Source organism: Panthera leo, chromosome B4, assembly GCF_018350215.1.
Source record: "Panthera leo isolate Ple1 chromosome B4, P.leo_Ple1_pat1.1, whole genome shotgun sequence".
NCBI lineage: Eukaryota > Metazoa > Chordata > Mammalia > Carnivora > Felidae > Panthera > Panthera leo.
Genome location: NC_056685.1, coordinates 148616 through 176314, shown reverse-complemented (window position 1 = coordinate 176314; position 27699 = coordinate 148616). Strand labels below are relative to the sequence as shown.

The window sequence follows — 27699 nt, the reverse complement described above, 5'->3', positions numbered from 1 at the left end:
TCGCGAGCTGGGCGCCCGAGACCCGCTGACAGACACGTGGTCCTGAGGGGCCATGCTTCGGACGGCGCATGCGCGAGTGTGCGTGCGTGCGTGCGTGTGTGCGTCGTGCTTTCGGCTGTGGCGCCCTGCTCCGCGCGCTGCGGCTCCACGGCGGTGGGTTCCTGGACCCGGCCGGCGACAGCCTGGGGCAGCTGGGTCTCGTCCCCGTGCGGTCGTCTGCCCTGCGGCCTCCTGCGCGCGCGGACGGAAGGCCCCCTCACGCGTGCCCCCCGTGTGCGCCCCCGCGCCGTAGTAGCGTGTCGGGCCTCTAGACCCGGGGGGGGGGGGGGGGTCCGGAGCCACAGGGCGGGACAGAGGTCGGCCGCGTTCCCGACGCTGTCACCGGGGCGTGAGCGTCCCGCGCACCTGCCATCCGGGCTGGCAGTGGGTAGGGGAAGCCTTCGTGGTTTGGCTGTGTCTGCCGCCCCCACGGCATAGATCTCCAGGCACACGACCCCTGCAGGTCAGCCCGTAGGCCTTCCTCCCCTGAGGCTCCGTTCTTGCGCGTGTCGGGACCGAGCCCCGAGAGGGAGACCGTGTGTGGCAGGCGGGAAGGTGGGGCACGGCGTATGGTGTGGCCGGGGGAGCTGCGTCCACCGCCCCGAGGACAGCGTGCCGGCCCCGCCTGCGCTCCTCCAGGAGCGGGCTGGAGCACTGCCCTGGGAGGGAGGAGAGTGAGCAGGAGGAAGGGCCCGCCGGCGCCCAGTGCCCAGAAGGGCGGGGGCGGCAGCTCCGCTGTGCGCATTGCTGTTCCCTGAGCCCGTGTGGACGCGCGTTCTCCGTCTTCACCTGCCCGCTCGCCATGCTGGCTCCGCCGCGGAGCCCCGCACAGAGCGGGCGTTCTGTAAGCGCTGGCCGGACGCAGGACGTCCTGGGGGGGAAGGGTCTGAGGATCCCTGTGCCCGCAGGGCTCGAGCCCGGTGGGAGGCGGACAGCTCGGGAGGCGGTAGGGGCTGCTGGAGGCACGGCGAGAGGTACTTACTTTCGTCCTACACGAGGTGCCAGCGAGGGCTGACAGCCACGCAGGCCTTGTTGCCACACGTGTGCACTGTAATGACCCGCCGTTGGAGCGCAAGTGCCCCTGCCACCTGACCAACGGCTGGAAGTACCAGAAAGACGGTGGGGGACAGCCACGGGGAAAGGGGAAGGTGCTGAGAGAGGGGCGGCGCGGTTCTCGAATGGGGGATTGGTTCCCCGGGTAACAGCACGGTAGGGAGCTCTGGCAAGCGGGGAAGCAGCGTCGTTCGAGAGCGGGCACCACGGATGAGAGCGTGCAGGTGCGGTAAGGGGGCAGGTCGGGGCAAAGGTCAGCGACTGGAGCCCGTTCCCTGCTTAGGCCAGAGCGGAGCCGAGGGGAAATGTTCCCCGTCCTCGCTGCATTGTGAAGGGACTGTGCCGAGAGCCACGGGTGGATGGCAGCCCCCGCCGATGCATGCTGGCTGCCCCTTCGGGAGGACGTCAGCAGACCCCGGGTCACTGCCCAGCAGCAGTGTGCCCCTGAAGCCTGAACGTGGATCCAGAGCGGCCCCCAAGGCACCCGGGACCGGCCTGGTCTTGTGCGGTAACCGTTGGTGAGTCCCTGACCCGTGGCTGTGCTTCCTGCGTCCACCAGGTGTCCCTTCGCACACTCGCCAGGCAACGGCAGGTGGAACCCGCCCTGGTCACCATCAGACGGCGTTCCATCGAGGACTAAGTTCCTGAAGTCCCCGGCTCTGGTGTGTGGTCAGTGACTAGGGCACAGCAAGCAGTGATTCTCGGGGACAGAGTGTTGTCATCAAGAGGCGCTACCAGGTTCTGAGTGCGTCCGGGGTCTTTGTCACCCAGGCGTTGACTTAAGCGGTTGCGTAGACTGAAAGTAAGTGGACGTGTGCCACCAGCACTGTGCTTCCTGGAGATGGACAGGCGCCTCTGAAGATGGAGCTGGCGGGCATGGACGGGCTGTAGGGATTCGTTTGGTGACAACCGTTAATCGCTGGCGGGCAGTTATGCCTGAAAAGCTAACAAGGCACAGCAGTTATGCCGCGTCTTGGCCCCAGCTGCAGCCAGGGTTTAACCAGATCTTTGCCAGCCTGCCGTGGAAGGGCCAGGGAGTTAAGTGGTGCGGGCTCTGCCGGCCAGGCGGTTTCTGTCTCAACCGCTCGTTGCTGATGGTGCGACACAAAGGCAGCCCTCAAGTAAGCAGACACAGAAATGTGGGTTTTGTTTCAGTTCCCCATCGTGAAGTACTATTCCATTGACTTTTCTCAACTATTCAGAAGCTTTGGGTTTAGAAGCTTTGCCATTTTTAGCTTTGGGTCCTACAAATAGCAACCAGATTTGGCCCTGAGGTCATCGTCAGCTGATTCCTGTTCTAAGATGCAAAGTAGTAAGGAAACTTCTGAGAAGTAACTTTTGACTGCGATTTTTCCTTCCACAGGAGTTCGTTTCTGCGTCTGGTAGTTCGGTCTTTAAACACTTTAATGTTCCAACTTCTCTGTTGTTCCCTTATCAATAAATATCTGAGCACCAACCATTTGAAGTTGCGGGGTAAAGCGAAGGAGCCCCATCGTTCTCCCAGGTTTGAGGTCTGGCAGAGGCTGAGAGGCAGCTGGTCGGAGACTGAGATGTAGTCTTGGCTGCACACAGAGGGGATCACGTGAGCTTTACTGTCTCCAAACCAAGGGGTAAGACGAGATGATCGCCAAGGTCTGAGTTGCCCCACGTACACTGTTCTTTAAACTGATTTTCTAGCTGAAATGTGGGCATGAAGTCGAGCACTCATTTAACCTTGTTTCCTTGCCATAAACAGCTAGTTCTTGTAACAAACCTGCGTCCAGACGTGAGAACCCCCCTGGGGAGCTGGACCTGCTCAGAGAGGAAGTGACTTATTTCTCAAAGTAAACCCAGAAGGTAACTGAAGACATGCTTTGGGTTGTTTGGGGCATTGTTTTTGTTTTTGTGTTTTAGATTTTTTTGTTTTTTCGCTTGTGCAGTGGTTGCACAAGGGTGAATGTGTCAGGTCGATGGGGTCTTGGTGGGTAAAGGAGTCAGGACCAACACGTGGTTGTCACTTTCCCAGTCAACACTCCTCCCTTAACTTAGGAGTAAGGGTGTTGGGGGTCCTGTACCGAACAGAATATTCCAGGGCTCCAATTTCCTAAAATGCAACAAAATCCCCCCAAATGTCAAGATTCTTTTTAAACAGCAGAGTTCAGAATTGCTCTTAGTACCTAACTGATAATCTAGCAGCAGAGGCAACCATATTTGCTGTTGGTCCTTGACTCTGTCACCTGTTTAAGGACCTGTGGAGAGGCACTTAGGGAGATCTTTAAAGAGACCCCATGATCCTTTGTAATGTGAATAGTGAAACTCTCCATTTGGTTAGTTTAAAGTTAAAGTCAAATAATCAGGTATTCATATGTTAAAGATTCTGTGTAAAAGGATCCTGCGAAAGCATGACCTGTGGGAAATGATTTTTTGCAAATGGCTTCTTTTCCCCCGTTGCTGCCTCTTTGTTTCTTCCAGCCTGTCCTTCCAGATCTCTGTCTGACACAGGTACTCAGTTCAGCTCAGCCATGGGCTTGATGGCCCCTTGGTGTTCAGAGAATGAGGTCAGTGGGTCTAATGGCCTTTAAGGAGTTCCTACCATGTTCAGAGCACTTAAGTGAGTATAGAAACGGAGTTCCAGGAGGCACAAAGTTGCCGACGACAACAATCTAATTAGGGAAATAAAGCTGGAAAGCAAGAAATGGACTGGTACGTTATGTGTGCCTGTGTGAAGACCTCCGCTAGGAACGATGCCATCAGGGAAGGAGAAAGAAGAGACAAAGATCACCGTCATCTGCCATCAGTATCCCACCATTTACCACGTGGGCTAGTAGGAAAGCCTAAATTTTCATTTTTGAGAAAACGTAACTTTTAAAACTTTGGTATTTTTAAATTATAGTTGACCCATAATGTTCCATTAGTTTCAGGTGCACAGCACAGTGATTTGACAATTGTGTACGTACACAGTGTTCACCACAGTAAGTATAGTTACGGTTATCAGACAGAGTTATTATATTCTTGGTTATATTCCCTGTGTTGTACTTTTCTTTTTCATTCCCCTGATTGGTGTGTTTTATAACTGGACATTTGTATCTCTCAGTTGTCTTCATCTATTTTTACCCACCACCCCCCCCCCACCCTTCTGGAAACCACAGGTTCTCTGTATTTGTGAGTCTGTTTCTGTTTTTGTTTATTCATTTGTTTTGTTTATTAGATTCAGCATATAAATGAAATTGTATAGTATTTGTCTTTGTTTAGATCATTTCACTTGGCAGAATACCCTCTACATCCGTTCCCACTGTCACAAATGGCAAGATCTCTTTTGTGTGTGTGTGTGTGTGTGTGTGGCTGAGTAATATTCCTCTGTGTGTGGGGGGCGAGGGCATCTTAATCCATTCATCTGTTTGTGGACACTTAACACTGCATCCATACCCAATACTGCAGTAAACATAAGATGCATATATCTTTTTGTCCTAGCATTATTGTTTTCTTTGAGTAAATAACCAGTAATGGAAAAGCTAGATCATTTGGTGTTTCTATTTTTAATATTTTGAGGAACCTCAGTAGTGTTTTCCACAGTTGCACAAATTTACATTCCCGCCAACAGTGCATGAGGGTTCCCTTTTCTCCAAATCCTCACCAATGTTTGTTACTTCTTGTCTTTTTGATACTATCTATTCTGATAGGTATAAGGTGATAACTCATTGTGGTTTTGATTTGCATTTCCCTGATGATTAGTGATGATGAGCATCATTTCATGTGTTTCTAGATGTTTGTACATCTTCTTTTGAAAATAACTATTCTGGTCCTATGCCTATTTTTATTATTTTTTATTGAGTTGTAGGAGTTCTTTATATACTTTGAATATTAATCTTTTATTGGATGTATCATTTGCAGATATTGTCTCCTATTCAGTAAGGTTTATTTTTGTTTTGTTGATTTCTTCCTTTGCTGTGGAAAAGCTTTTTATTTTGGTGTAGTCTCATTTCTTTCTTTCTTTTTTTTTTAACTTTTGTTTTCCTTGCCTGAGATTTGTCTATAAATATGTCACTAAAGCTGCATTGAGTTTATTTTTGTGTATGTTGTAAGAAAGAAGTCCCATTTTATAATTTTACATGTAGCAGTCCAGTTTTCCCAACACCATTTATTAAAGAGACTGTCCTTTCTCCAATGTGTGTTTTTGCCTGCTTTCTTGTATATTAATTGACCACACTAGCATGGGTTTATTTCTGGGCTCTCTATCCTGTTCACTGATCTGTGTCTTTTTTTGTGCCAGTACTATACTGTTGGATTACTATAGCTTTGTGGTATATCCTGAAATCTGGGATTGTGATACTCCAGTTTTGTTCTTCTTTCTCAAGATGTTTGCTTAACTGGGGTCTTTTGTGTCTTACAGTTTTACAATTTTAGGATTATTTGTTCTGGTTCTGGTTGAAAGGAATTGTGTTAAATCTGTAGATTGCTTTGAGTGGTGTGGACATTTTAACAACATTAATTTTTCCAATCCGTGAGCATGATAATATCTTTCCATTTGTGTTGTCTTCATTTTCTTTCATAAATGTCAGAGTTTTCAGAGTCCAGGTCTTTCACTTCCTTGGTCAACTTTATTCCTAGGTATTTTGTTCTTTTAAAAAAAAATTTTTTTTTTTAATGTTTATTTCTGAGACAGAGAGAGAGACAGAGTGTGAATGGGAAAAGGGAAGAGAGAGAGGGAGACACAGAATCAGAAGCAGGATCCAGGCTCTGAGCTGTCAGCACAGAGCCCAACGCGGGGCTCAAACCCACAAACCATGAGATCATGACCTGAGCCGAAGTCGGTCGCTCAACCAACTGAGCCACCCAGGAGCCCCTATTTTATTCTTTTTGGTACAACTGTAAATGGGATTGCTTTCTTAATTTTTTTCAGTTACTTTGTTACTAGTGTATAGAAACACAACAGATCTCTTTGTTACTTTTATATCCTGCAATTTCATTGAATTAATTTATTAGATCTAATAGTTTTTTTGTGGTCTTTAGGGATTTCTGAATATACATAATCTGCAAAATAGTGACAGTTTTACTTTTTTCTTTCCAGTTGGATGCCTTTCATTTCTTTTTTTAAAAAACATTATTTTCTGAGACACTTCCTGAATCTCAGAACCTGGACACTATATGATTTCTCCTTCATAAAGCCATTACTTTCAAGAGTGGGAAACATAACTGGCTTTTCTGACACAGGGAAGAGGGCAGAGACTTAGAATGCCAACACAGGAATTCATCCGAAACGGAAGATCAAAATAAGGCCATGGCCAGAGATCTAAGGAAAACAGATGTAAGTAACATGACTGATGGAAAATTTAAAAGCAACAATCATTATTGATTCTCACTGGACTTGAGAAAAGAATGAAAGTCAGAAATGAAGAATGTAAAAACTGATATTGGAATCAGTCTTGATGCAATGAACACACGCTGGAAGAAGCAGAGTAATGAATTAGTGATTTAGAAGACAAATGATAGAAGATACTGAAGCTGAACATAAGAGAATAAGAAGAATTATGCAATATAAGAATAGACTTAGGAAACTCAGTGACTCCATAAAACATAAAAACATTTATATTATAGGAGTCACAGCAGAATAGCAGATAGAAAAGGGGGCAAGAATTTATCTGAGGAAATCATAGATGAAAACTACCCTAATCTGGTAAAAGAAATAGACATTCAGATCCAGGGGGGCACAGAGAATTCCCATCAAAATCAACAAAAGCAGGCCAAGACATATTTAACTAAATTTGCAAAATATAGTGATAAAGAAAAAATCTTAAAAGCGGCAAGACAAAAGAAGTCCTTAAGTTACAAGGGAAGTCCCATAAGGCTAGTTGAAGATTTCTCAACAGAAACTTGGCAAGCCAGAGGGAGTGATATGATTGACATTCAGAGTTCTGAATGGGAAAAATCTGCAGCCAAGAATGCTCTATCCAGCAAGGCTGTCATTCAAAATAGAAGGAGAGATAAAGAGTTTCCCAGAAACAAAAACTAAAGGAGTTCATACCATAAAGGAACGAATTGATAATAATACAATAATATAGGGGACTTTTACACCCCGCATACATCAATGGACAGATATCTAAACAGAAAATCAACAATGAAACAATGGCTTTGAATGACACGCTGGGCCAGCTGGACTTAACAGGTACATTCAGAACATTCCAACCTAAAACAACAGAATACACGTTTTTTCAGTTGCACATGGGACATTCTCCATAATCACATACTAGGTCACAAAGCAGGCCCCAACAAATACAAAAACATTAAAATCATACCATGCATATTTTCTCACCACAAGGCTGTGAAATTTGAAGTCAACCAAAAGGAAAAAAAATTGGAAAAACCACAAGTGCATGAAGGTTAAACCACATGCTACTTAACAGTGATTGGGTCAACCAGGAAATGCAAGAAATTTAAAAAATATATGGAAACAAATGAAAGTGGAAACATGACCGTCCAAAACCTTTGGGATGCAGCAAAAGTGATCCTAAGGGGGAAGTATATAGCAATACAGGCCTACGTCAAGAAGCAAGGAATGTCTCCTCTTTCATTTCTGATTTTGAGTCCTCTCTCTCACTTTTGTTTTTTGATGAGTCTGGCTAGAGTTTTATCAATTTTATTTTCAGAGAACCAGCTCCTGGTTTTGTTAATCTGTTCTGTTTTTGTTTTATTTCATTTGTTACTGCTCTAATCTTTACTATTTTTGTTCTCCTTCTGGTTTTAGGTTTTGTTTGTTCTCTTGCTAACTGCTTTAGGTGTCATGTTAGGTTGTTTATTTGAGATTTTTCTTGCTTCTTGAGGTAGGCCTGTACTGCTATAGACTTCCCTCTTGGAATATCTTTTGATGCATCCCAAAGGTTTTAGACCCATGTTGTGTTCAGTTTATTTGTCTCCCTGTAGTTTTTTTATTTACTTTTTGATTTCTTGGTTGACCTGTTCATTGTATAGTAGCATGTTATTTAACCTCTCTGCTATTGTGTTGTCTCCAGATTTTTTTCTTGTGGTCGATTTCTAGTTTTATACCACTGTGGTTGGAAAAGATGTGTGATATGACTTCTACTTTTTGAATTTGTTTAGACTGATTTGGTGGCCTAACATGTGATCTGTTCTGGAGAATGTTCCATGTGAACTTGCAAAGAATGTGTATTTTGCTTCTCTGGGGTGGAATGTTCTGAATATGTCTGTAGATCCATCTGGTCCATTGTGTCACTTAAAGCCACGGTTTCCTTATTGATTTTCTCTTTCAACGGTCTACCCACTAATGTAAGTGAGGTGTTAAAGCCCCCTACTATTTTTGTATTACTATTGATAACTTTATGTTTGTTAAAGTCTATTTTGCCCCATATAAGCATTGTTACCATAGCTTTCTTTTAACTTCCATTTGTATGATAAACATTTTGCCATCCCTTCACTTTCAATGTTCATGTGTCTTTAGTTCTGAAATTAGTCTCTTAGCAGCAGCATATAGATGGGTCTTGCTTTTTTATCCATTCAGTCATCTATGTCTTTTGATTGGAGCATTTAGTCCCTTTAAATTAATTGATAGATACATACTTATTGCCGTTTTGTTACTTGTTTGGGGGTTATTTTTGTAGTTCTTCTCTGTTTCTTTTTCTGTCTTTTGTTTGATTGCTTTCTTTGATGATATTCTTGCGTCCCTTTTCCTTTAATTTTTGCATATATACCATAGGTTTTTGATTTGTGGTCACCATTAGCTTTTTATGTAACATCTTATGCATATAATGTCTCTGTTAAGCTGATGGTCACTCAAGTTTGAACCTATTCTAAAAGCACTAAACTTTTACTCCCCACCCCTGTGTTTTATGTATATGCTAGCATACTTTACATCCTTATATTTTGTGAATCCCTTGACTGAGTTTTGTAGATATACTTGATTTTACTGCTTTTATGCTTTAACCTCCACACATTCTGGGGTTTTTGGTTTTGTTTTGTTGGATTTTGGTTTTGTTCTGTTCTGTTCTGTTTTAGAGACAGAGCACATAAGCAGTAGAGGGAGAAAGGAAGAATCTTAAACAGGCTGCACACCCAGCATGGAGCCCAACATGGGGCTCCATCTCAGGACCCTGAGATCATGACCTGAGCCAAATCAAGAGTTGGATGCTTAACTGAGTCACCCTGGCACCCCTAACCCCCATATGTTTTACAGGAGATTAATCTACTACTTTTATTTTATTTATATGTACCTGTGAAATTTTTCTTCTTTTCTTGGGCTGCCTTGGGCTTGTAGTGGGTTAGGCCAGATGTCTGGCAGAGATGCAGTGGCACTGAACTGCAGGGTGGCCACCCTGTGTTATCCCCTGAGGGGCTTGTCTGCCCCCAGCCCACTGGTATGGCTGCCGTTGAAGTGGTATGTGTGTTTAGCTCTTTGTCTCCCCAGGGAAGGAGTCATTTTGGGGTGGTCCTGGCCACTTTCAGGGCTTGTGGTGCACCTTTAAATGGACACCTACTGAGTGGGACAGGTTGAATGGGGTGGATCCACAGAAGAATGCTGGGGCAGGGCACACTCTTAGCAAAGCTAGTTGGAGGGTATTGGTGCTGGTTCCTGCAGATGTCCATGTGTTGAGGCTGGAGTGGAGCGACATGTAAACGTCACCCAACAGCTCTTTCATTCTTGGAGAAATCTAGAGATCCATGCCCTTCCTGTGTACAATCTGAGATTAGTAAATAAATCATCCTATGTACCCCAGGGGGTTTTCATACTGCTGCTCCTATGCTGTAGCTCAGTGGGGTTGTTTGTTGTGCTTTCTCTAAGTGCAGGAACTCCATGTCCTCCTGCTTGCTCGCTCGCTTGTTCACTCGCTCGCTCGCTCACTCACTCTCTCTCCCAGAGCCAAGCCCACTGAATTTTAAAGTTCCCAATGTTAAGCCCCACTGATTTAAAAAAAAAAACAAAAAACAAAAAAACAACCTCATGAAGTTAAGCCTCTCTGGTCTTCTAAGCTCTGATGTAGATTCATCTTCCTAGTGTGGGTCCCCTGTGCCTGCAGTGGACAGTGTGGGGTCTGCTTGTCTCCTCTCTCCATGCCTGCAGTGTCCCTCCCTCCTATGGACAGTCCTTCGGGTCATTTTGGTTCCAAACCATGTCCTCTCCCCTTTTTACCCTCTTTGTTATAGCCTCTTCTGTACATTTACTTGGGGAGAGTCTGTTCTGCCAGTCTTTAGGTGGTTTTCTGGGTGATTTACACTGATGTGAGTGTTATCAGGGTTTGTCTGTGGGATGAGATAAGCTTAGGGATCCTCCTGCTCCACCATGTTCCCTGGAAGCTTTACCTTTTATTTCTTTTTTCTCGTCTGATTGCTGTGGCTAGGACTTCCAGTACTGTGTTAAATAGAAGTGGTGAGAATAGACATCCTTGTCTTGTTCCTGATCGTAGAGGAAAATGTTTTAGTTTTTCACTACTGAATATGATGTTAGCTGTGGGTTTATCGTATATGATGTTTATTATGTTGCGATATGTTTCCACTAAACCTACTTTGTTGACCATTCATATCATGAATGGATATTGAGTTTTGTCAAATGCTTTCTCTTCGTCTGTTGATGAACACAAGGAGAACATATGCTCAAAGCTGCTGGCTTGGAAAATGAGAGGGGCCAAATGTCATGAATTCTTGCAATTGGTGGGACTTAAAGCCTGGAGTTTTAAAGGTCAGCTGGCTTGGCTGGGATAGATCCCAGAGGGCACTGCCCTGCTCCTAGAGAGAAGGCAGGCCAACAGCCCTGGCAGGGAGCTTGGAAATAGTGATCTGAAGAACACCTGTTCTTCAGCACACGGGGGGTGAGAATTATGTACTCTTGCTTTTGTCTTGTTTTGTGTGTATTGTTTTGTGCTAGTGCTAGAGACACTAGCAGCAGCCATGTTTGCTATCTTATTCTGCTGTGCAGATTCCAGCACTGGTGGCCACCATTTTGGGATCCTTCCTCTAAGCTGCTAATCCCAGGGGTCCCTGCCCTGCTGAGAGTCCCCCACAGTCCTATGCTTTCACTGGGCCTTATACCTAACAGTGTGATAACCCTGTCCAGTAGTTCCCCAGCAGTAGTCATGGCCCTGCCACAACAGGAGGCACATATAGCCCACACACAGGACACCTCTGGAGCACCTGGCTGTGGTGTCCAGGAATTATTGCACTTCTACATCCCAGAGGATGTCTCCTGCATAAATCCACTGTCTTCAAGATTGGGAGACATAGCTGTACTACCTAGTACATAGAAACAAACACAAAGAGTCAGACAAAATGAGGAGACTGAGGAATAGATTCTAAATGAAAGAATAAGACAAAAACCTCAGGAAAAGAACTAAACAAAATGGAGATAAGCAATCTACTCAATAAAGGATTCAAAGTAATGGTCATAAAGATATTTACCAAACTGAGAAGAGTGGTTTATAAGCACAGTGAGAAGTTACACAAAGATAAAGAAATATAAGGAAGTACCAATCTAAGCTGAAGAATACAAAAACAGAAATGAAAAATGCTCTTGGAAGAAAAAAACAGTAGATTATATGATACAGAATAATGGATCCATTATCTGGAAGATAGGGTAGTGGAAATCACCCAAATTGAACAGCAAAAAGAAAAAAAAAAAACTAAAAGATATGATAGTTTGAGGGACCTCTGGGATGTATCAAGGATATTAACATTCTCATTATAGGGGTCCCAGAAGGAGAAGAGAGAGAAATGGGCAGAAAACTTATTTGAAGAAATAATAGCTAAGATATTCCCTAACCTGAGAAGGGAAAATTTCATGAAGGAAACAGATATCCAGGTCCAGGAGGCACAGATAAACCCAAAGCAGTCAACATCAAGACACATTATAATTAAAATGCCAAAAATTAGAGGATCTTAAAAGCAGCAAGAGAAAAGCAATTAGTTACATACAAGGGGATTCCCATAAGACCATCAGCTGATTTTCCAGCAGAAACTTTGCAAGCCAGAAGTGAGTGGCACAATAAATTCAGAGTGCTAAAAGGAAAAAAAAAAAACAAAAAACAAAAAAAAACAACTTAAAACCAAGGATATACTTCCCAGCAAGGTTGTCATTCAGAATTGAAGGAGAGAGAAAGAGTTTCCCAGACAAGTAAAAGCTGAAGGAACTCCATCACCACTACACTGGCTTTACAATAAATATTAATGGGAATTCTTTAAACAGAAATGAAAAGGTCATAACTAGAAGTAAGAAAATATATGAGAGAAATAATCTCACTGGTTATAATGCAAACATATAGAAAACATAGCGGATAGACAACTTATAAAGCTAGTATGATGGTTAAAAGACAAATTTAGCAAGATCAACTAAACCTACAATAATTAGTTAAGGCACACAATAAATAAAAAGATGTAAAAATATGATGTCAAAAGCATAAACATGGGTTGGGGATAAAAATGTAGTGATTTTTAGGATGCATTCAAACTTAAATGACTACCGACTTAAAATAGACTGCTGTGTATATAGGTTACTATCTATGAACCTCATGATAACCACAAATCAGAAACCTATAATAGATATACAAAAAATAAGAGCATTGGACCCACATATAACAGTAACTAAAGAAAGTTATAGGGTCTCTAAGGAAAGGAACAAGAGAGGAAGAAAAGAACAGAAGAACTATAAAAACAACCAGAAAATAATTAACAAAATGGTAACAAATGAATACCTATCACTATTTAAGTGTTTATTTGTTAATGTTTGAGAGAAAGAGGGAGCACAGGGGAGGGGCACAGAGAGAGGGAGAGAGAGAATCCCAAGCAGGCTCCACACTGATAGTGTGGAGCCTGACGTGGAGCTCAATCTCACGAACTCTCAGAGCATGACCTGAGCCAAAATCAAGAGCTGGACACTCAACCTACTGACCCACCCAGGTGCCCCAATCGCTGTTTACTTTAAATGTAAACCTACTAAATGCTCCAACCAGAAGACATAGCTGGCAGAATGGACTTAAAAAAAATTAAAGATCACCAAATACTGCCTACAAGAGATGCACTTTACCTACAGATACATACAGACTGAAATTTAAGTGATGGAAAAATATACTTCATGCAAACAAACTGAAAGAAAGCTGGAGTAGCAATATTTATATTAGGGTAAATAGACTTTAACACAAAAGCTGTAACAAGAGACAGAGAAGGAGATTCCATGATGATAAAAGTGATCAATCCAACAAAAAGATATTAATACTTGTAAATATTTATGCACCCCACATAGAACCACCTAAATATATAAAGCAAATTATTAACAGAAGCAAAGGGAGAAATTGACAGTAATATAATAACAGTAGGGGACTTTACATGAATAGGTAGATCATCCAAGCAGAAAATTAACAAGAAGCATGGGCTTTAACCACACGTTAGACAAGATGGACTTAATATAAACAACATTCTATCCAAAAATAGCAGAGTAGACATTCTTCTCAAGTGCACATGGAACATTTCTGGGATAGATCACGTTAGGTCACACACAAAACTCAGTAAGTTTAAGGAGACTGAAATCATATCAGGAATCTTTCCCAACCACAATGGTAGGAAACTAGAAGTCAACTACAAGAAGAAAATTGAAAACACACACACATACGTGAAAGCCAAACAACATGGTAGTAAACAACCAGTGGATCAGTGAATAAATCAAAGAAGAAATTTGGTGAGGTATTTTGTGAAATAAATATGAAAACACAATGCTCCAAAACCTAGGGGATACAGCAAAAGTAGTTCTAAGAGGGAAGTTTATACAAGCTCACTTCAGGACACAAGAAAACAATCTAACTTTACTAAAGAACTAGAAAAAAACAAATAAAACCTTAAGTTAGTAGAAAGAAAACAATAATAAAGATCAGAGCAGAAGTAAATGTAGTAAAGACTAAAAAACAACCTAAAATATTAAGGAAACTAACAGGTTTTTTTTAAAGATAAACAAACTTGAGAAACCATTAACAGGACTCCTCAAGAAAAAGAAGGTCCAAATACATACAATAAGAAATGAAAGAGAAGTTACAAAAATGCCACACAAATACAAAGGATCTTAAAAGACAACTATGAACAGTTATATGCAAACAGATTGGACAACCTAGAAGAAACGAATAAACTCCTAGAAACGTACAATTTTCATAGATTGAATCAGGAAGAAATAGAAAATCTGAACAGACTGATTACTAGTAATGAAATTAAACCAGTACTCTAAAGACTCCCAACAGACAAAAGCCTAGGACCAGATGGCTTCACAGGTCAGTTACCAAACATTTTTTTTTTATTCAAGTATAATTAACATACAGTGTAATATTAGTTTCAGGTGTAGAATATAGTGATCCAACAATTCTATACATCACCCTGTGGTCATCACAACAAGTGCACTCCCTAATCCCAGTTACCTGTTTTACCCACCCCTTGCCTAACTCCCCTCTGGTAACCCATCAGTTCTCAATAGTTAGGAGTCTGTTTCTTGGCTTGCTCTCTCTTTTTATCCCTTGCTCATTTGTTTTGATTCTTAGATTCCATGTAAGTTCTACCAAACATTTAAAGAAGAGTTAATACCTATTCTTCTCAAACTATTCCAAAAATTGAAGAGGAAGGAATGGTTCCTAGCTCATCCTGCAAGGCTAGCATTATCCTGATGCCTAAACCAGACAAAGCCACGGAAGGAAGGAAGGAAAGGAGGGAGGGAGGGAGGAAAGAAGGAAAGAAGGGAGGGTAAAAGAGAGAGAAAGAGAAAGAGAGAAAAAGGGAGGGTGGGAGGGAAAGGAAGGAAGGAAGGAGGGAAGGAGAGAGAGAAAGAAGAGAAAGGGAAGAAAGAAAATTACAGGCCAGTATCGCTGATGAACATAGATGCAGAAATCTTTACCACAATATTAGCAAATTGACCTCAACAATACATTAAAAGGATCGCACATCCTCATCAAGTGGGATGTCTTTCAGGAATTCAAGGATGATTTAGTATCTGCAGATCAACCAACATGATATACCATGTGAATAACACAAGGATAAAAAATCGTGATTATTTCAACAGATGCAGAAAAAGCATTTGACAAAAGTCAACATACATTTATGTGAAAAACTCTCAACAAAGTAGGTGTAGAATGTTCTTCAAAATAATAAAGGCCATATATGACAGACCCACAGATAACATCATATTCAACAGTGAAAAGTTGAAAGCTCTTCCTCTAAGATCAGGAACAAGACAAGGATGCCCACTCTTGCCACTTCAATTCAACGTTATTGGAAGTCTTAGCCACATTAATTAGGCAAGAAAAGAAATGACATCCATATTGTAAAGGAACAAGTAAAATTTTCACTATTCTCAGATAACATGATACTATATATTGAAAACCCTAAAGCCTCCACCAAAAACTATTAGAACTGATAAATGAATTCAGTAAAGGTGCATGATACAAAATAAATATATAGCAGCAGTTTCTTGCATATGTGTACACTGCTAACAAAGTAGCAGAAAGAGAAATTAGAAACTATCCCAATTTGTTGTTGCATCAAAAAAAAAAACAAAAAACAAAAAACCTAGGGATAAATTTAACCAGAGAGGTTAAAGATCTGCATGCTAAAATAAAAAAAAAATGTAAGATACTGAATAAAGAAATTGAAGATGACACAAATAGAAAACTACATCATGCTCATGAATTGGAGGAATTAATACTGTTAAAATGCCCATATTACCCCAAACAATCTACAGGTTCAGTGCAATCTGTATCAAAATACAAAGGCATTTTTCACAGAACTAGAACAAAGAATCCTAAAATTTGTGTGGAACCACAAAAGACCCTGAACAACTAGAATAACCTAGAGAAAAAAAGAACAAAGCTGGAGGCATCATACCAGATTTTAAAGTAAACTACAAAGCTATTGTAGTCAAAACAGTATTGATATTGGCACAAAAATAGACACATAGATCAATGAACAGAATAGAGAGCCCATAAATGAATCTATGCTTATATGGTCAATTAACAATAAAGGAGACAAGAATATGCAATAGAGAAAAGTCAGTCTCTTCAATAGATGATGTTCAGAAAATTGGATAGCTACATGCAAAAGAATGAAATTGGATGACTTTCTTGCACCGTTTACAAAAATAAAAATGGAATGGAGACTTAGGTGTAAGACCCAGAATCATAAAATTCCCATAGAAACATAGGCAGTATTTGACATTGGTCTTAGTGATATTTTTTGGAGCTGTCTCCTCAGGCAACTAGAACAAAAGCAAAAATAAACAAATGGGACTACATCAAACTAAAAAACTTTTGCACCGCGAAGGAAACCATCAGCAAAACAAAAAGACAACCTTACTGAATGGGAGAAAATATTCTCAAATGATCCAATAAGGGGTTAATACATCCAGTAAAGGATTAACATCCAAATACACAAAGATCTCCAACCCAATACAAGAAACAGTGTGATTAACAAGTGGGTGCGGGAACTGAAGAGACAGTTTTTCAGAGAATATATACTGATGGCCAGTAGGCACATGAAAACATGCTCAACATCACTGATCAGCAGGGAAGTACAAATCAAAACCACACTGAGATACCACCTCACACCTGTCAGAATGGCTATAAACAAGAAATAACAAGTGTTGGCAAGGATGTGGAGAAAAGGTAACTTTGCACACTGTTGGTGGAAATGGTAAATTAGTTCAGCCACTGTGGAGAACAGATGTTCATCAAAAAGCTAAAAGTAGAAATATCATCTGAACCAATATTCTTTTAGGTTTTTATCTGAAGAAAATGAAAACACTAATTTGAAAAGACATATGCACCCCTATGTTCACTGCAGCATTATTTACAACAGCCAAAATATGGAAGCAACCTAAATGCTTATTGATAGAATGGATAAAGAAGGAGCATTATTACCATTTGTGACAACATGGATGGACCTAAAGGGTATTATATTAAGTGAAATAAACAGAGGAAGACAAATACAAAAACAGAGGAAGACAAATATGACCTCACCTACATGTGGTATCTAAAAACAGAAAAACAAAGAAAATAAAACTGAAACAGACTTATAAATGCAGAGAATTAAACTGTTGATTGCCAGAGGGGAGGGAAAGGGAGAAGGGGATGGAAAAACAGGTATCAGGGCTTGAGAGTTACAGTCTTCCAGTTATGAAATAAGATACAGGGAGGTAATGTACAGCATAGGGAATGTAGTCAATAATACAGTAACAATTTTTGTGACAAAAGTTAACTAGATCTATTGTAATGACCAGCATACTGTACATAAATATTGAATATACCTGAAACTGATACAATATTTCATGTGAACTATTCATTATTAAAAATAATTGTTGCCAACCCAGCAATTGCACTGTTAGGTTTTTATCCAAAGGATACAGAAATGCTGATTCAAAGGGGCACATGCACCCCAATGTTTATAGCAGCACTACTGACAATAGCCAAAGCATGGAAAGAGCCCTAATGTCCATCAACTGACGAATAGATAAAAAAGATGTGGTATATATATATACACAACGGAATACTACTCAGCAATCAAAAAGAAGGAAATCTTGCCATTTGCAATTATGTGGATGCAACTAGAATATATTATGAATCTATATATATGTATTCTTAGAATATATATGTAATATCAATATATTATGAATATATATATTCATTATGAATATGAATTCATAATATGAATATATATGAATATATATGAATATATATATATTCCTAGAATATAATATGCTAAGTGAAAGAAGTCAGAGAAAGATAAATATCATGATTTCACTCATATATGGAATTTAAGAAACAAAACAGATGAACACAGGGGAAGGGAAGGAAAAATAAGATAACAGAAAGGGAGGCAAACTATAAGAGACAAAGAACAAACTGAGGGTGCTGGCAAGGTATTGGGTGGGGGATGGGCTAGATGACTGATGGGCATTAAGGAGGGCAGTTGTTGGGATGAGCACTGGATGTTATATGTAAGTGATAAATCACTAAATTCTACTCTTGCATCATTGCGCTATATGTTAACTAACTTGGATTTTAAATAAAAATTTTAAAAAAGAATAAAATGGGATTAGATAAAATCCTTCAAAAATAATTGACTTATGGATGTAAAAAAGAGACAAAGGAACTCTAATCTCAATAGATTCTTAAAAAGGATATATGAATATCGGGTTCATCAAGGCCAATTGATTTTATATCAACACAGTATAGGAACCAGCTATGGAAGGTTCTTCATCATTGGAAGAGAACTTATTAAACTTTTACTTAATTGTAGGAAAATACACCTAATGTAACAGCCGAATTCAATCAGAAAGTACATGAGTATGCAAGCAAACTAATAAAATCTGGAGCCGATAATTATCTAAAGCTCTTAATATGACATTATGGTTTTTAACATCAATATGTTTTAAGATAAACACATCATGTTTTGAAAAGCATTGTCAGGCAGAGTTTGGCAAATGCAAATAGAAAAGAAATAATGCTATTGCCGTTAATAACAAGTTCTTACTATTCCCACAAGAAAATATTCCCATGCATGGTTTCTGCAGAGGTTATATTGTGATTTACCAATATCTAAGTTACCCTTTCATGCTAAGCTACCATATCAGAGGGCCTGCCCTTGGAGTTGTTAGAGAAGTTGAATATAAAATACCCATGGGGTGTTTCTTGTTCAACTAATCCCAACAATTCTACCCATAAATATATTTAATACCGTGGTCTTCAACAGGTATAGTCTCAGCAATATGTCACTTTTTAGGGAAAATCAAAATGTAACATTTTTGCAGGCCTTGACTAGGAAATATATTAAAACTTTTATAACCAAACCTTCTACTTTTTGTTTGCTTCACCTGAATTCTTGTGGAAATAAAGTCACAAAAATGGTCTCCATACAAATTTTAAATCTGTGGCACAACCGAATATATATTCAAGGCATCTTATTACCTGAATCAAAATGCATCCTCTTGTTTTGGCATTTTTCCATGAGAATTCAACTAATTTCCCTAGAAGGTGTTGTCTAAAAATGTTAAGCTTTTTTCTTGATGCCTTTTGACAATTGAGAAGGAGCAAGCCATGATAAAAAAGCTTTTGACAAAAAGAAAACATCTCAATATGAAATAAAGCTTGTGGCATGTTCAAATTGCAGTACTTGGAGAGGGAAAGAAAATTGATTAAATATTATGTAGCCTTTCAGAAAGATCTATAATCCTTAAAATTACGGTAATTGATTTTGTTTATGATTTTTTAAATTAAATATTTGGAGTTAAAAAAACAGCAACTGTTCCCTATAAATTCACTAGCAGTCTTGGTGTATGGCTTACTGGTCATGTCTATATCTGGCTTTGGGATCAGGGTAATGCTGGCCTCCTAAAATGGGCGGGGGGAGGGGGAGGTGTGGGGGTGCTCCTCTCCCTCCTCCTCCCCCCCATTAGTTTTGGTGTGTGTTGTTGTTTCCATTTTCATTTGTTTCCAGATATTCTATAGTTTTCTCTTGATTTCTTCTTTGACCTTTTGGTTGTTCCAGAGTGTGTTATTTCCAGGTATTTCTAGATTTTCCAGCTTTCTTCTTGTTGATTTTTAGTGTCATACAATTGTGGTTGGAAAAGATACCTGTTATGATTTCAGTCTTCTTAAATTTGCTAATAGTTGCTCATATGTTCTGTGCTGGAGAATATTCCATGTGTATTTGAGAAGAATGTACATTTTGCTTCTGTCGGATAGAGTGTCTGTAAATGTCTATTTGGTCCAATGTATGGCTCTAGTGTAATGTTTCCTGGTTAATCTTCTGTCTGAATGACCTATCAGTTGCTGAAAGTGAGGTATTAATTCCCCCTACCTTGACTGTGTTGTCTGTTTTCCTCAGACCTGTTACTATTTGCTTTAGTATTTGTAGGTACTGTGGTATCAGGTGCATACATATTGACCGTTGCTTTACTTTCCTGATGACTTTACTCCTTTACATATTGACCTTCATTGTCTCTTACCATTTTTTGCTTAAAGTCTCTTTTGTGTGATCTAAGGATACCCATCCCTGCTCTCTTTTGGTTTGCACTTGTATGGAGTATCTTTTTCTGTCTCTTCACTGTGAGCCTATTTGTGTCTTCAGACCTGAAGTGAATCTTTTGTAGGAAGCATGGGGTTGGGTCTTGTTTTTAAAAATTCATCCAGCCACTTTATACATTCTGATTGGCCAGTTCAATCCTTTTACATTTAGAGCTGCTATTGACATGTAAGAATTTACCAGTGCCGTCTTATTAATTATCTTCTGGTTGTTTTGTACTTCCATTGTTTCCTTTTCACTGTGCTTTTGCCGACCTTTATAAATTTGTGATTTTCTGTGGTGGTATTCCTTGTTTCCTTGTCTTTACCTTTGTGGGTTTACTTAGGTTCTTGCGTTGTGGTTACCAGGAGCCTCACATTGGACGTCTCATAGGTAAAACAGTCCACTTTAAGCAGATGCTACTTTGATTAGATACAAAAGCTTCATTTTTTTACTCTCCGTTTTCAATTTTTTTGTCATGACCTCTTTTTATATATTCAGTAACAAATTATAGTAGCTTTAGTTAGTTTTAATACTTTTTTTCCTTTGGCCTTTATGCTATAGTTCAGTGGTTAACATACCATCCTATTACACAATTACAGTTTTCTAAGTCTGACTGTATGTTTTCATATGTTTTTATGTCGTAAGTAGTATTTTTTCACTTCAGCTTGAAGAAATCCTTTCAGCATTTCTTTTATTTTTTATTGGGAGAGAGCATGCACACAAGTGGGTGAGGGGCAGAGGGGGGAGACTCTTACAGGCTCCACACCCAGCGAGGAGCCTGACACAGGCCTCAATCGATCTCACAACCCTGGGATCATGACCTGAGCTGAAATCAAGAGTCAGACGCCCACCCCAGGCATCTCAGCCTTTCAGCATTTCCTGTAAGGCAGGTCTAGTGATGAACTCCCCCTGCTTCTGTTTGTCTAGGAAGGTCTTTACTTCTCCTTCATACACGAGGGATAACTTTGCCAGCTGAAGCATTCTTGGCTGGCAGTTTTTTCTTTCAACACTTTGTATATGTCATTACACAGTCTCCTTCCTGCCCACAGGGTTTCTGCTGAGATATACACTGAGATAGCCTAAGAAGGGTTCCTTTGTAGCTTATCTTTTTTCCCCTGGCTGCTTTTATAATTCTTTCTCTGTTATATTTTTGATAGTTTCATTTTAATGTGCCTTAAAAACGTTCTTTTTGCATTGAGATATTAGGGAGATCTATTAGCCTCATGAACTTGGATGTCCAGTTCTCTCCCTGGGTTTGGGAAGTTTTCAGCTATCATTTCTTCAAATAAATTTCCTGCCCCTTCCTCCCTTGTTTCTTCTTCTGGAATTCCAATTATTCTAATATTTGTTCTTTAAAAAAATGTTTATTTATTTTTGAGAGAAAGAGCATGAGCAGGGAGGGGCAGAGAGAGAGGGAGACAGAATCTGAAGCAGGCTCCAGGCTCTAAGCTGTCAGCACAGAGTCCAATGCAGGGCTCGAACTCATGAAAGAGGAGATGGTGACCTGAGCAGATGTTGGACGCTCAACAAACTGAGCCACCCACACATCCCTAGTATTTGTTCTTCTTATTGAATCCCATAGGCACGTAGGCTTTCTTCAATCTTTTTCATTGTTTTCTGTATTCTCCGCTAATCAGGTTATTTCAAAATTCCCATCCTATAAGTCAGGTACTCTGTCTTCCATTTGCTTTACTGAAGATGTGCTCTATTGCATTTTCATTTCACTTGTGGAGTTCTTCCAAGCCACAATTTCTACTTGGTTCCTTTTTTTTTTTTTTTTTTTTTTTTTTTTTTTTTTTTGTGATTCCTATCTTCTTGGGAAGTATCTTATTTTAAACTTGTGTTTTTTTTCCCATTTCACTGAATTGTCTTTCTGAGTTTTCTTGTAGCACTTAGAGCTTCCTCAAAACAGCTATTTTTTCACTTATTAACTAGATCACAAAATTCCACGTTTTTAAGCTTGATTATTGGAGAATTAACTTTTGATGGTTTTCTTGATTTTTTTCATGTTCCTTGTATTTTTGCAATGCTGCTCTTGCATTTGAAGTAGGAGACTGCCTTCAGTAAGTTCTGGTTGTTAGTGTTGTTATTACCTGGGTTATCTCTGACTTTGGATGGTACACCTGTTCCACTCTTCTCGTTCCCTCTTGTGGCAGAATTCTTAAGCTCTATGTTGTCTTTGGTTCTTACAATTCATCTTACTGGCTACTGAAAGGAAACCGCTCTCCTGTTTTCTGGCGGGAGTGATGCTTGTGGTTTCTCCCTTGCCCCATAGCCTGGCTCTTTTCTGGTCTCAGAGCTTGCTCTGGCTGCTGAGCTCAGGAACATAAGGAGCGGCTGCAGAGCAGGGAGTCGCGTGGGTTTCTCTCTGGGGCACTGGGGGTACCCTGGACCTGGTGCAGAGGTCCCCATGTGTGGTGCCCCCAGAGGCTACAGGTTGGACTTCCTGCTGAGTGCAGCCATCAGAAACTGCATCCACTCACTGCCCTGTGACATTCTCTGCCTCCGTCCTCTCCTCCTCCTGCCACAGAGGACTGTGGGTTCTGCGGCTGAGTCCTGCAACACTGGGGTGGCCAGGCTCCCCTGGCCGTGTGCCTCCTCACCTGTGCAGAGGTCACTGCAGCCTCCAGTTAGTCCCATGCTGTCTTTCCTTGCGGGGGAGTTGGGGGCGAGGTGCAAAGCTGGGAACCAAAGTGCTTTTGGGGTTCCTGGGTGTCTGCAGTTGCTCTGTATTCTGGGGAATCTGCCCGGGTCAACACTCTCCAGGTACTGTTCTGACTGTGGCAAGAAGGGTTGGGGCAGGATCCTTGCTCCCCACTGGCTTCACTTGCTCCTCCTGCTCAGAGGGAGCTGTGTCTGCCTATTATCGGATGCACAGGTGGATGAGACTCTCTTGGGTCCTGGACACATGGTGCTAGATCCCACCGCAGCCATAAGCGCACTTTGGTTGGCAGATAGAGGTCTGATTCTTTGCCGAACATCTTACCCACCATGATGCTGACATCAGTTTAGTGTTCTTTCTTCCTTTTGTCCTAAACCTAACTTACCTCGTCTTTCTTTTCTCGTTCATTAACCAACCTCTCAGGTGTCGTGTTCCCAGATCTTCACTTCCTGTACCATCCCCTGTCTCCTCTAGTCACTGTGAACTTAATCCTTTGGTTATCCTCTGGTGGTTAAAAGTCACCCCTCTTCCTGTCCTTTGGTGTCCGTAACCACATCAAATCTCTTTCTTCACCCAGAAGGAAAAAAAAAAACTTTTTAAAGCCCTGTAGACCCCTTCAGCAAGACTTTTTATAACTTTATGATCTTAAAAGTAATGCGCATAGTAAACATACGAAGGAGAAAAAGGAGGCATCCCCAGATCGATAGTGGTTCTTCTGTACTGCTGCTTCTCTAGCTAACTCCTCACCTAAGATTTCTAAGCCTTCCCTAATTCGTCCCCCTTCTACGTTTTGTGCTGTGTGTGTATCCTACAGTCTTGTAGTTTTTTCTTCATTGCACCTAACTCTGGTTTATAAGTAGAACGTTGTATGTATTCGATACCCCCACTAGATCAGAAACTACATGGGAACAGGAAATGTCTTTTCTCATTATTATATACTCAGCATCTAACACAGATGCTGTAGATCAAATATTTGTTAAATTAATGACGTTTACACTGTGTCATCTGAGTTCCCTTAGCATTCTACACCTTCGGTTATACCCTGCCCTGTTCCTGGAAGGTAGGGCTGTTATCATTGCACGACTTTATTAAGCCACCCACAGTCTTCAAGGGGCAGATATTAGGAACCTGGATCTCGACTTTGAGCAATTCTGGGCCTCAGCTTTCTCTCCAGTGTGAGATTAAGAAGTTAGATTGGGTAAGAGTTTTCAAACCACCCTTTAGACCCATAGCGATTTCTAGGATGCCTTCCCAGAGCTGCCTAATTGAAATGTCACTTTAGAATGTGTTGCCTGGGTGATTTCTAAGCTCTCAATCTCAGGCTCTGAAACAACCAAGAACCTACCCTTAGCTCTAATTCTGGCAAAAACAGATTTTCTTGTCAGCTCCTCGGTATCACGTAGGCCTTCTAATACACATGCGCTTAGTGAAGATTGCCCACAGGTAAGGCAGTGATGGGGCACGCCCTCGGGAAGACAGAGGCCTTCCTTCAGATTGCTCTGTCCATTAAGGGTAGTCATCAGCCATCAGTCATCATTCATCAGGGAATGAAATGTGGCTAGTCCAAACGGGGATGGCTAAAGGCCTAAAATCCACAACTGGGTTTTGAACACTTAGTGCAAAACAAGCATGTAAATATCTCATTAATGGGTATAGTAAATACGGAAATATTTTGGCTATATTAGATTAAGTTGTGTTAAAACTAATGTCACCTACTTTTTTAACATGGTTATTAAATAATTTAAAATTACCTATGTGCCCGTTACAGGCTTTCATCTGACAGCATTATTTTGTGGTTTTTAGCGCAGTAGTGGTTTTGTTAATTTACGTGCCCTTCAATGTCCTACCTTTCAGCTGTGATCCCTGGGCAGCAGAATCAACATCACTTGAAGTACGAAAGTGGCACCACACCTGCTCCGCCGACCCCAGATCCCCCGGGTCAGACTCTGCAGTTTAGATTCCCAGGTGATCTGCATGCACGTGGACTGTGAGACGGTCTGATTTGGGTCACAGTCACAGGACTGCTCTTGTCTCCCTGCCTGTCAGACTTCTGTCTCTCCAATCCCGTAGATCTGAGATTCTTAACCCGAGGGATCTGGATCCCTCCAGGGGTGGGGAGCCTGTAGATGGGCCCCAGAAATCTGTAAAATACTAAAATTGACGCAGTCTGTTTTGTGAACACAGGTATATTTTCAAGAAAGGATGACCCCATCACTGACACCTGGGAAGTTGTGAGCAGTGCAGGTGCTGGGGCCCAGCAATGTCCTGATGAGCTCTCTTGTGATCCTCACGTCAGAAGTCTGAGAACCACTGAATTAGGTGCTGAAGGCACAGACAAGGGCCGAGCCACACTCTGCATCACGGTCTGGTCAGGAGGGTGACACCGACCTGCATGGACACAGGCATCACAGGTGGGTTTGAAGCAAGATGTGGTGAACGCTCAGCCTACAGCATAAAAAGTAAGAAAATGGGCTTTGTATGAGACCTAAAAGTTTCAAGAACTGGTCCAAGTATTTTCAGTCTTTTTGTGGACTGATAAAAGTAAACTCAAATGTGTAAGTGAATGTTTAAGACACTGTCCACAGAAAGCTGAGGTCACCAGGGGATAACCCATAGTACAGGGTTACCATGTCAGATGGCCATGTCTGCTTCGGTATAGGGGAATGGGTGAGATCAACAATGTATTAAAGCCAGTTTTTTTAAATACATTTATTAACCAATGTTAACACATTAAATGAATCTATATATTGCTAGTCAGAGCAGCTTACAAAATGCCAGAATGCATCATAGAACTGGACAGCCACAATGAGTAATTACAATGTGCATAGTGGCCAAGCTCAACACCTTGATATAGCTTTATGATTTGCAGAAAAAATTTTAATAGTGATTCCTAAAACAATCAGTTGTAATTTTACCTAAAACTTTTACAAAACCAGGCCACAATCTCTTTTTTTTAATTTTGTTTTTTTTTTTTTTTTTTAAACACACAGTTTTCACACTGTAGTAACTTGGAAATGTTGCAACCGTGTCAACGGAGACAAAAAAGCCAAAGTAACACGAATCTTACTTTCATGCAGCTATCAGGTAAATAGTACATACTCTGGAATGATTTTACACCAAAAATATTTCCACAATACTTGCTCTCATAGGGGTGGATCGAAGTTTTAAAACTTGAAAAACAATCAGAGAAGGTAAGTGTTCTCGGTTACGATCTCACTCAGACCACGGCACCGGCACCGTGGCGATGCGGACGCATCACAGTGACAGGGAGGGAACAAGATGCCCAGTCACTGCCTAATTCAGGTGCAGCAGCCTGCGTTAGCTTGTGTCACCACCTCAACAGCATCAGGACTGGATGGAGAATTCTTTCACAGAAGACTTAGTTACATTTTCATCTTTAGAGTGACCCTGACAAACCTGGAGAAAACTTTTTAAAAGGTTTTCCTCCTGATTCTTTCACTTCCATGGTGTGTAATTGCTTTAATAAATATCAAAGGTCTAAATAAATATTTACAAATTATTTCTCTAACCTTAAAAAATAACTAAATGATAGATGGGAATTTGACTTGGTCTAAGATCAGTCTTTGAAAAACATAAATGGCGAGATTTTTTTTTTTAAAAAAAAGGAATTTAACATTTTCCTGGCTGTATTTTATATATCTATGTATAAAAAAATCATTATTCAACTATCGATCCATTCCTATTGGTAATGCTTCTTAATCCAGACATTCCGCAAAATACAGACTTTTTACAAATCACGGCATCTTTAATACAAGAAAATTAACATGCATTATTCTTCATTCTGTGTACAGTGATGGAGTTCATTAGTAGGCAATGACCCATTACTACAAACATAACGGCCTCTGTGAAACTTAAGTGCTTTCTTTCCTTTCAGTATTAATTTACAATATACGAGGTGACACCAGATAATAGGCAATCAGATGATATTTGGGGAGGGAAGGGAAGCATTAAAGAAATTTGTATGCCTCATCTATAATTTCATGGATGGAGAAAGGTAGTTTTTGGCTTTTTATTTTTTGTTTATCTTGTTACAAGCACTCACGTTAGGACAAAGATGAAATGTGCAAACTTTAAATTTTAAATATTCATTTTCTCTAAGATCCAGCTCAGTAAAAGATTACCCCAGTTCCCTGCAATTTTAAACTACAAGATCAAAGCTAATAATTTGTTATAAAAGTTATATATTGAAAAGAAATAATGAAAAACACAATTGGGAAATATTTAAGAAAAAATACGCAGGACTAGCACCTGCTGTGTCAACCCTGTTCCCTAAATTCAATCATATACCCACTGGCATAACCAATAGATAGATAATGCCTTTAAACAGTAAATTAAGCTGAACAAAACCAGCTCAACAAGGTTAAGAAATAAATTTCACATCAAGGTAGTATGTTTTATTTCTGAAACAGTTCTGTAGTTCTTACATTCAGATCTATTTTAAATGTTTCTTTGTTAAACTCACTTGTATTCACCTGTTGTTTTTTAAAGATCTGTTGTTTAAAGGTTAAAATCTCTGTAAAACCTAAAAATGTTTTAAAATTTGCTGAAAATGCAACAAATTCTCAATTAAAATTTATTTAAAATAATACCCTCCACTGATGTTACTTTTACCCCCTGAAAAACTCCGGAGGAGCATTAACAAAAGATTTAAACTACTGTGCAAAATTTCTTCACGAAAAGTGTTTAAAGGCTGGTGCAAAATGGGAAGCAAATTCTAAACAATTTTGGCTTCTTGGAAACAAAAACCGCTTTGTCTGAGAAGAGGACTCGTCGCTGGTGCTCCGCGAGACCCGCCTTCATCTTTTCCGGCGACAGGTGCGCTTGTGCTCGGCGTGCCAGTGCTCCTGCTGGCACTTGATGGAGCAGTAGGACGTGTTCCAGCAGCAGTGGTACATGGCCTCCTCCTCACAGTTGTAGCA

The 27699-nt window shown here is 40.7% G+C and overlaps 1 protein-coding gene and 1 long non-coding RNA gene across 14 annotated transcripts in view; one reads left to right on the top strand and one right to left on the bottom strand.

Annotated features, from left to right (window-relative positions):
* The first annotated feature begins 1265 nt into the window (after positions 1–1265).
* On the top strand, positions 1266–25833 carry LOC122223787. Of its 2 annotated transcripts, none has more exons than XR_006204474.1 (5): positions 1266–1610; positions 2828–2928; positions 24614–24724; positions 24944–25170; positions 25750–25833. It is a non-coding gene; the product is annotated as an uncharacterized LOC122223787 (long non-coding RNA). The 2 variants fall into 2 exon arrangements; XR_006204473.1 differs by lacking the exon at positions 1266–1610 and adding an exon at positions 2223–2702.
* Positions 25444–27699, bottom strand: part of ZMYND11 (zinc finger MYND-type containing 11) — a 133557-nt gene continuing 131301 nt past the window's right edge. For all 12 annotated transcript variants that reach the window (XM_042944712.1, XM_042944711.1, XM_042944709.1 and 9 more), the window contains one exon: positions 25444–27699. In XM_042944712.1, coding sequence (XP_042800646.1) covers positions 27577–27699 — 123 coding nt within the window. In that variant the 3' untranslated portion in view covers positions 25444–27576.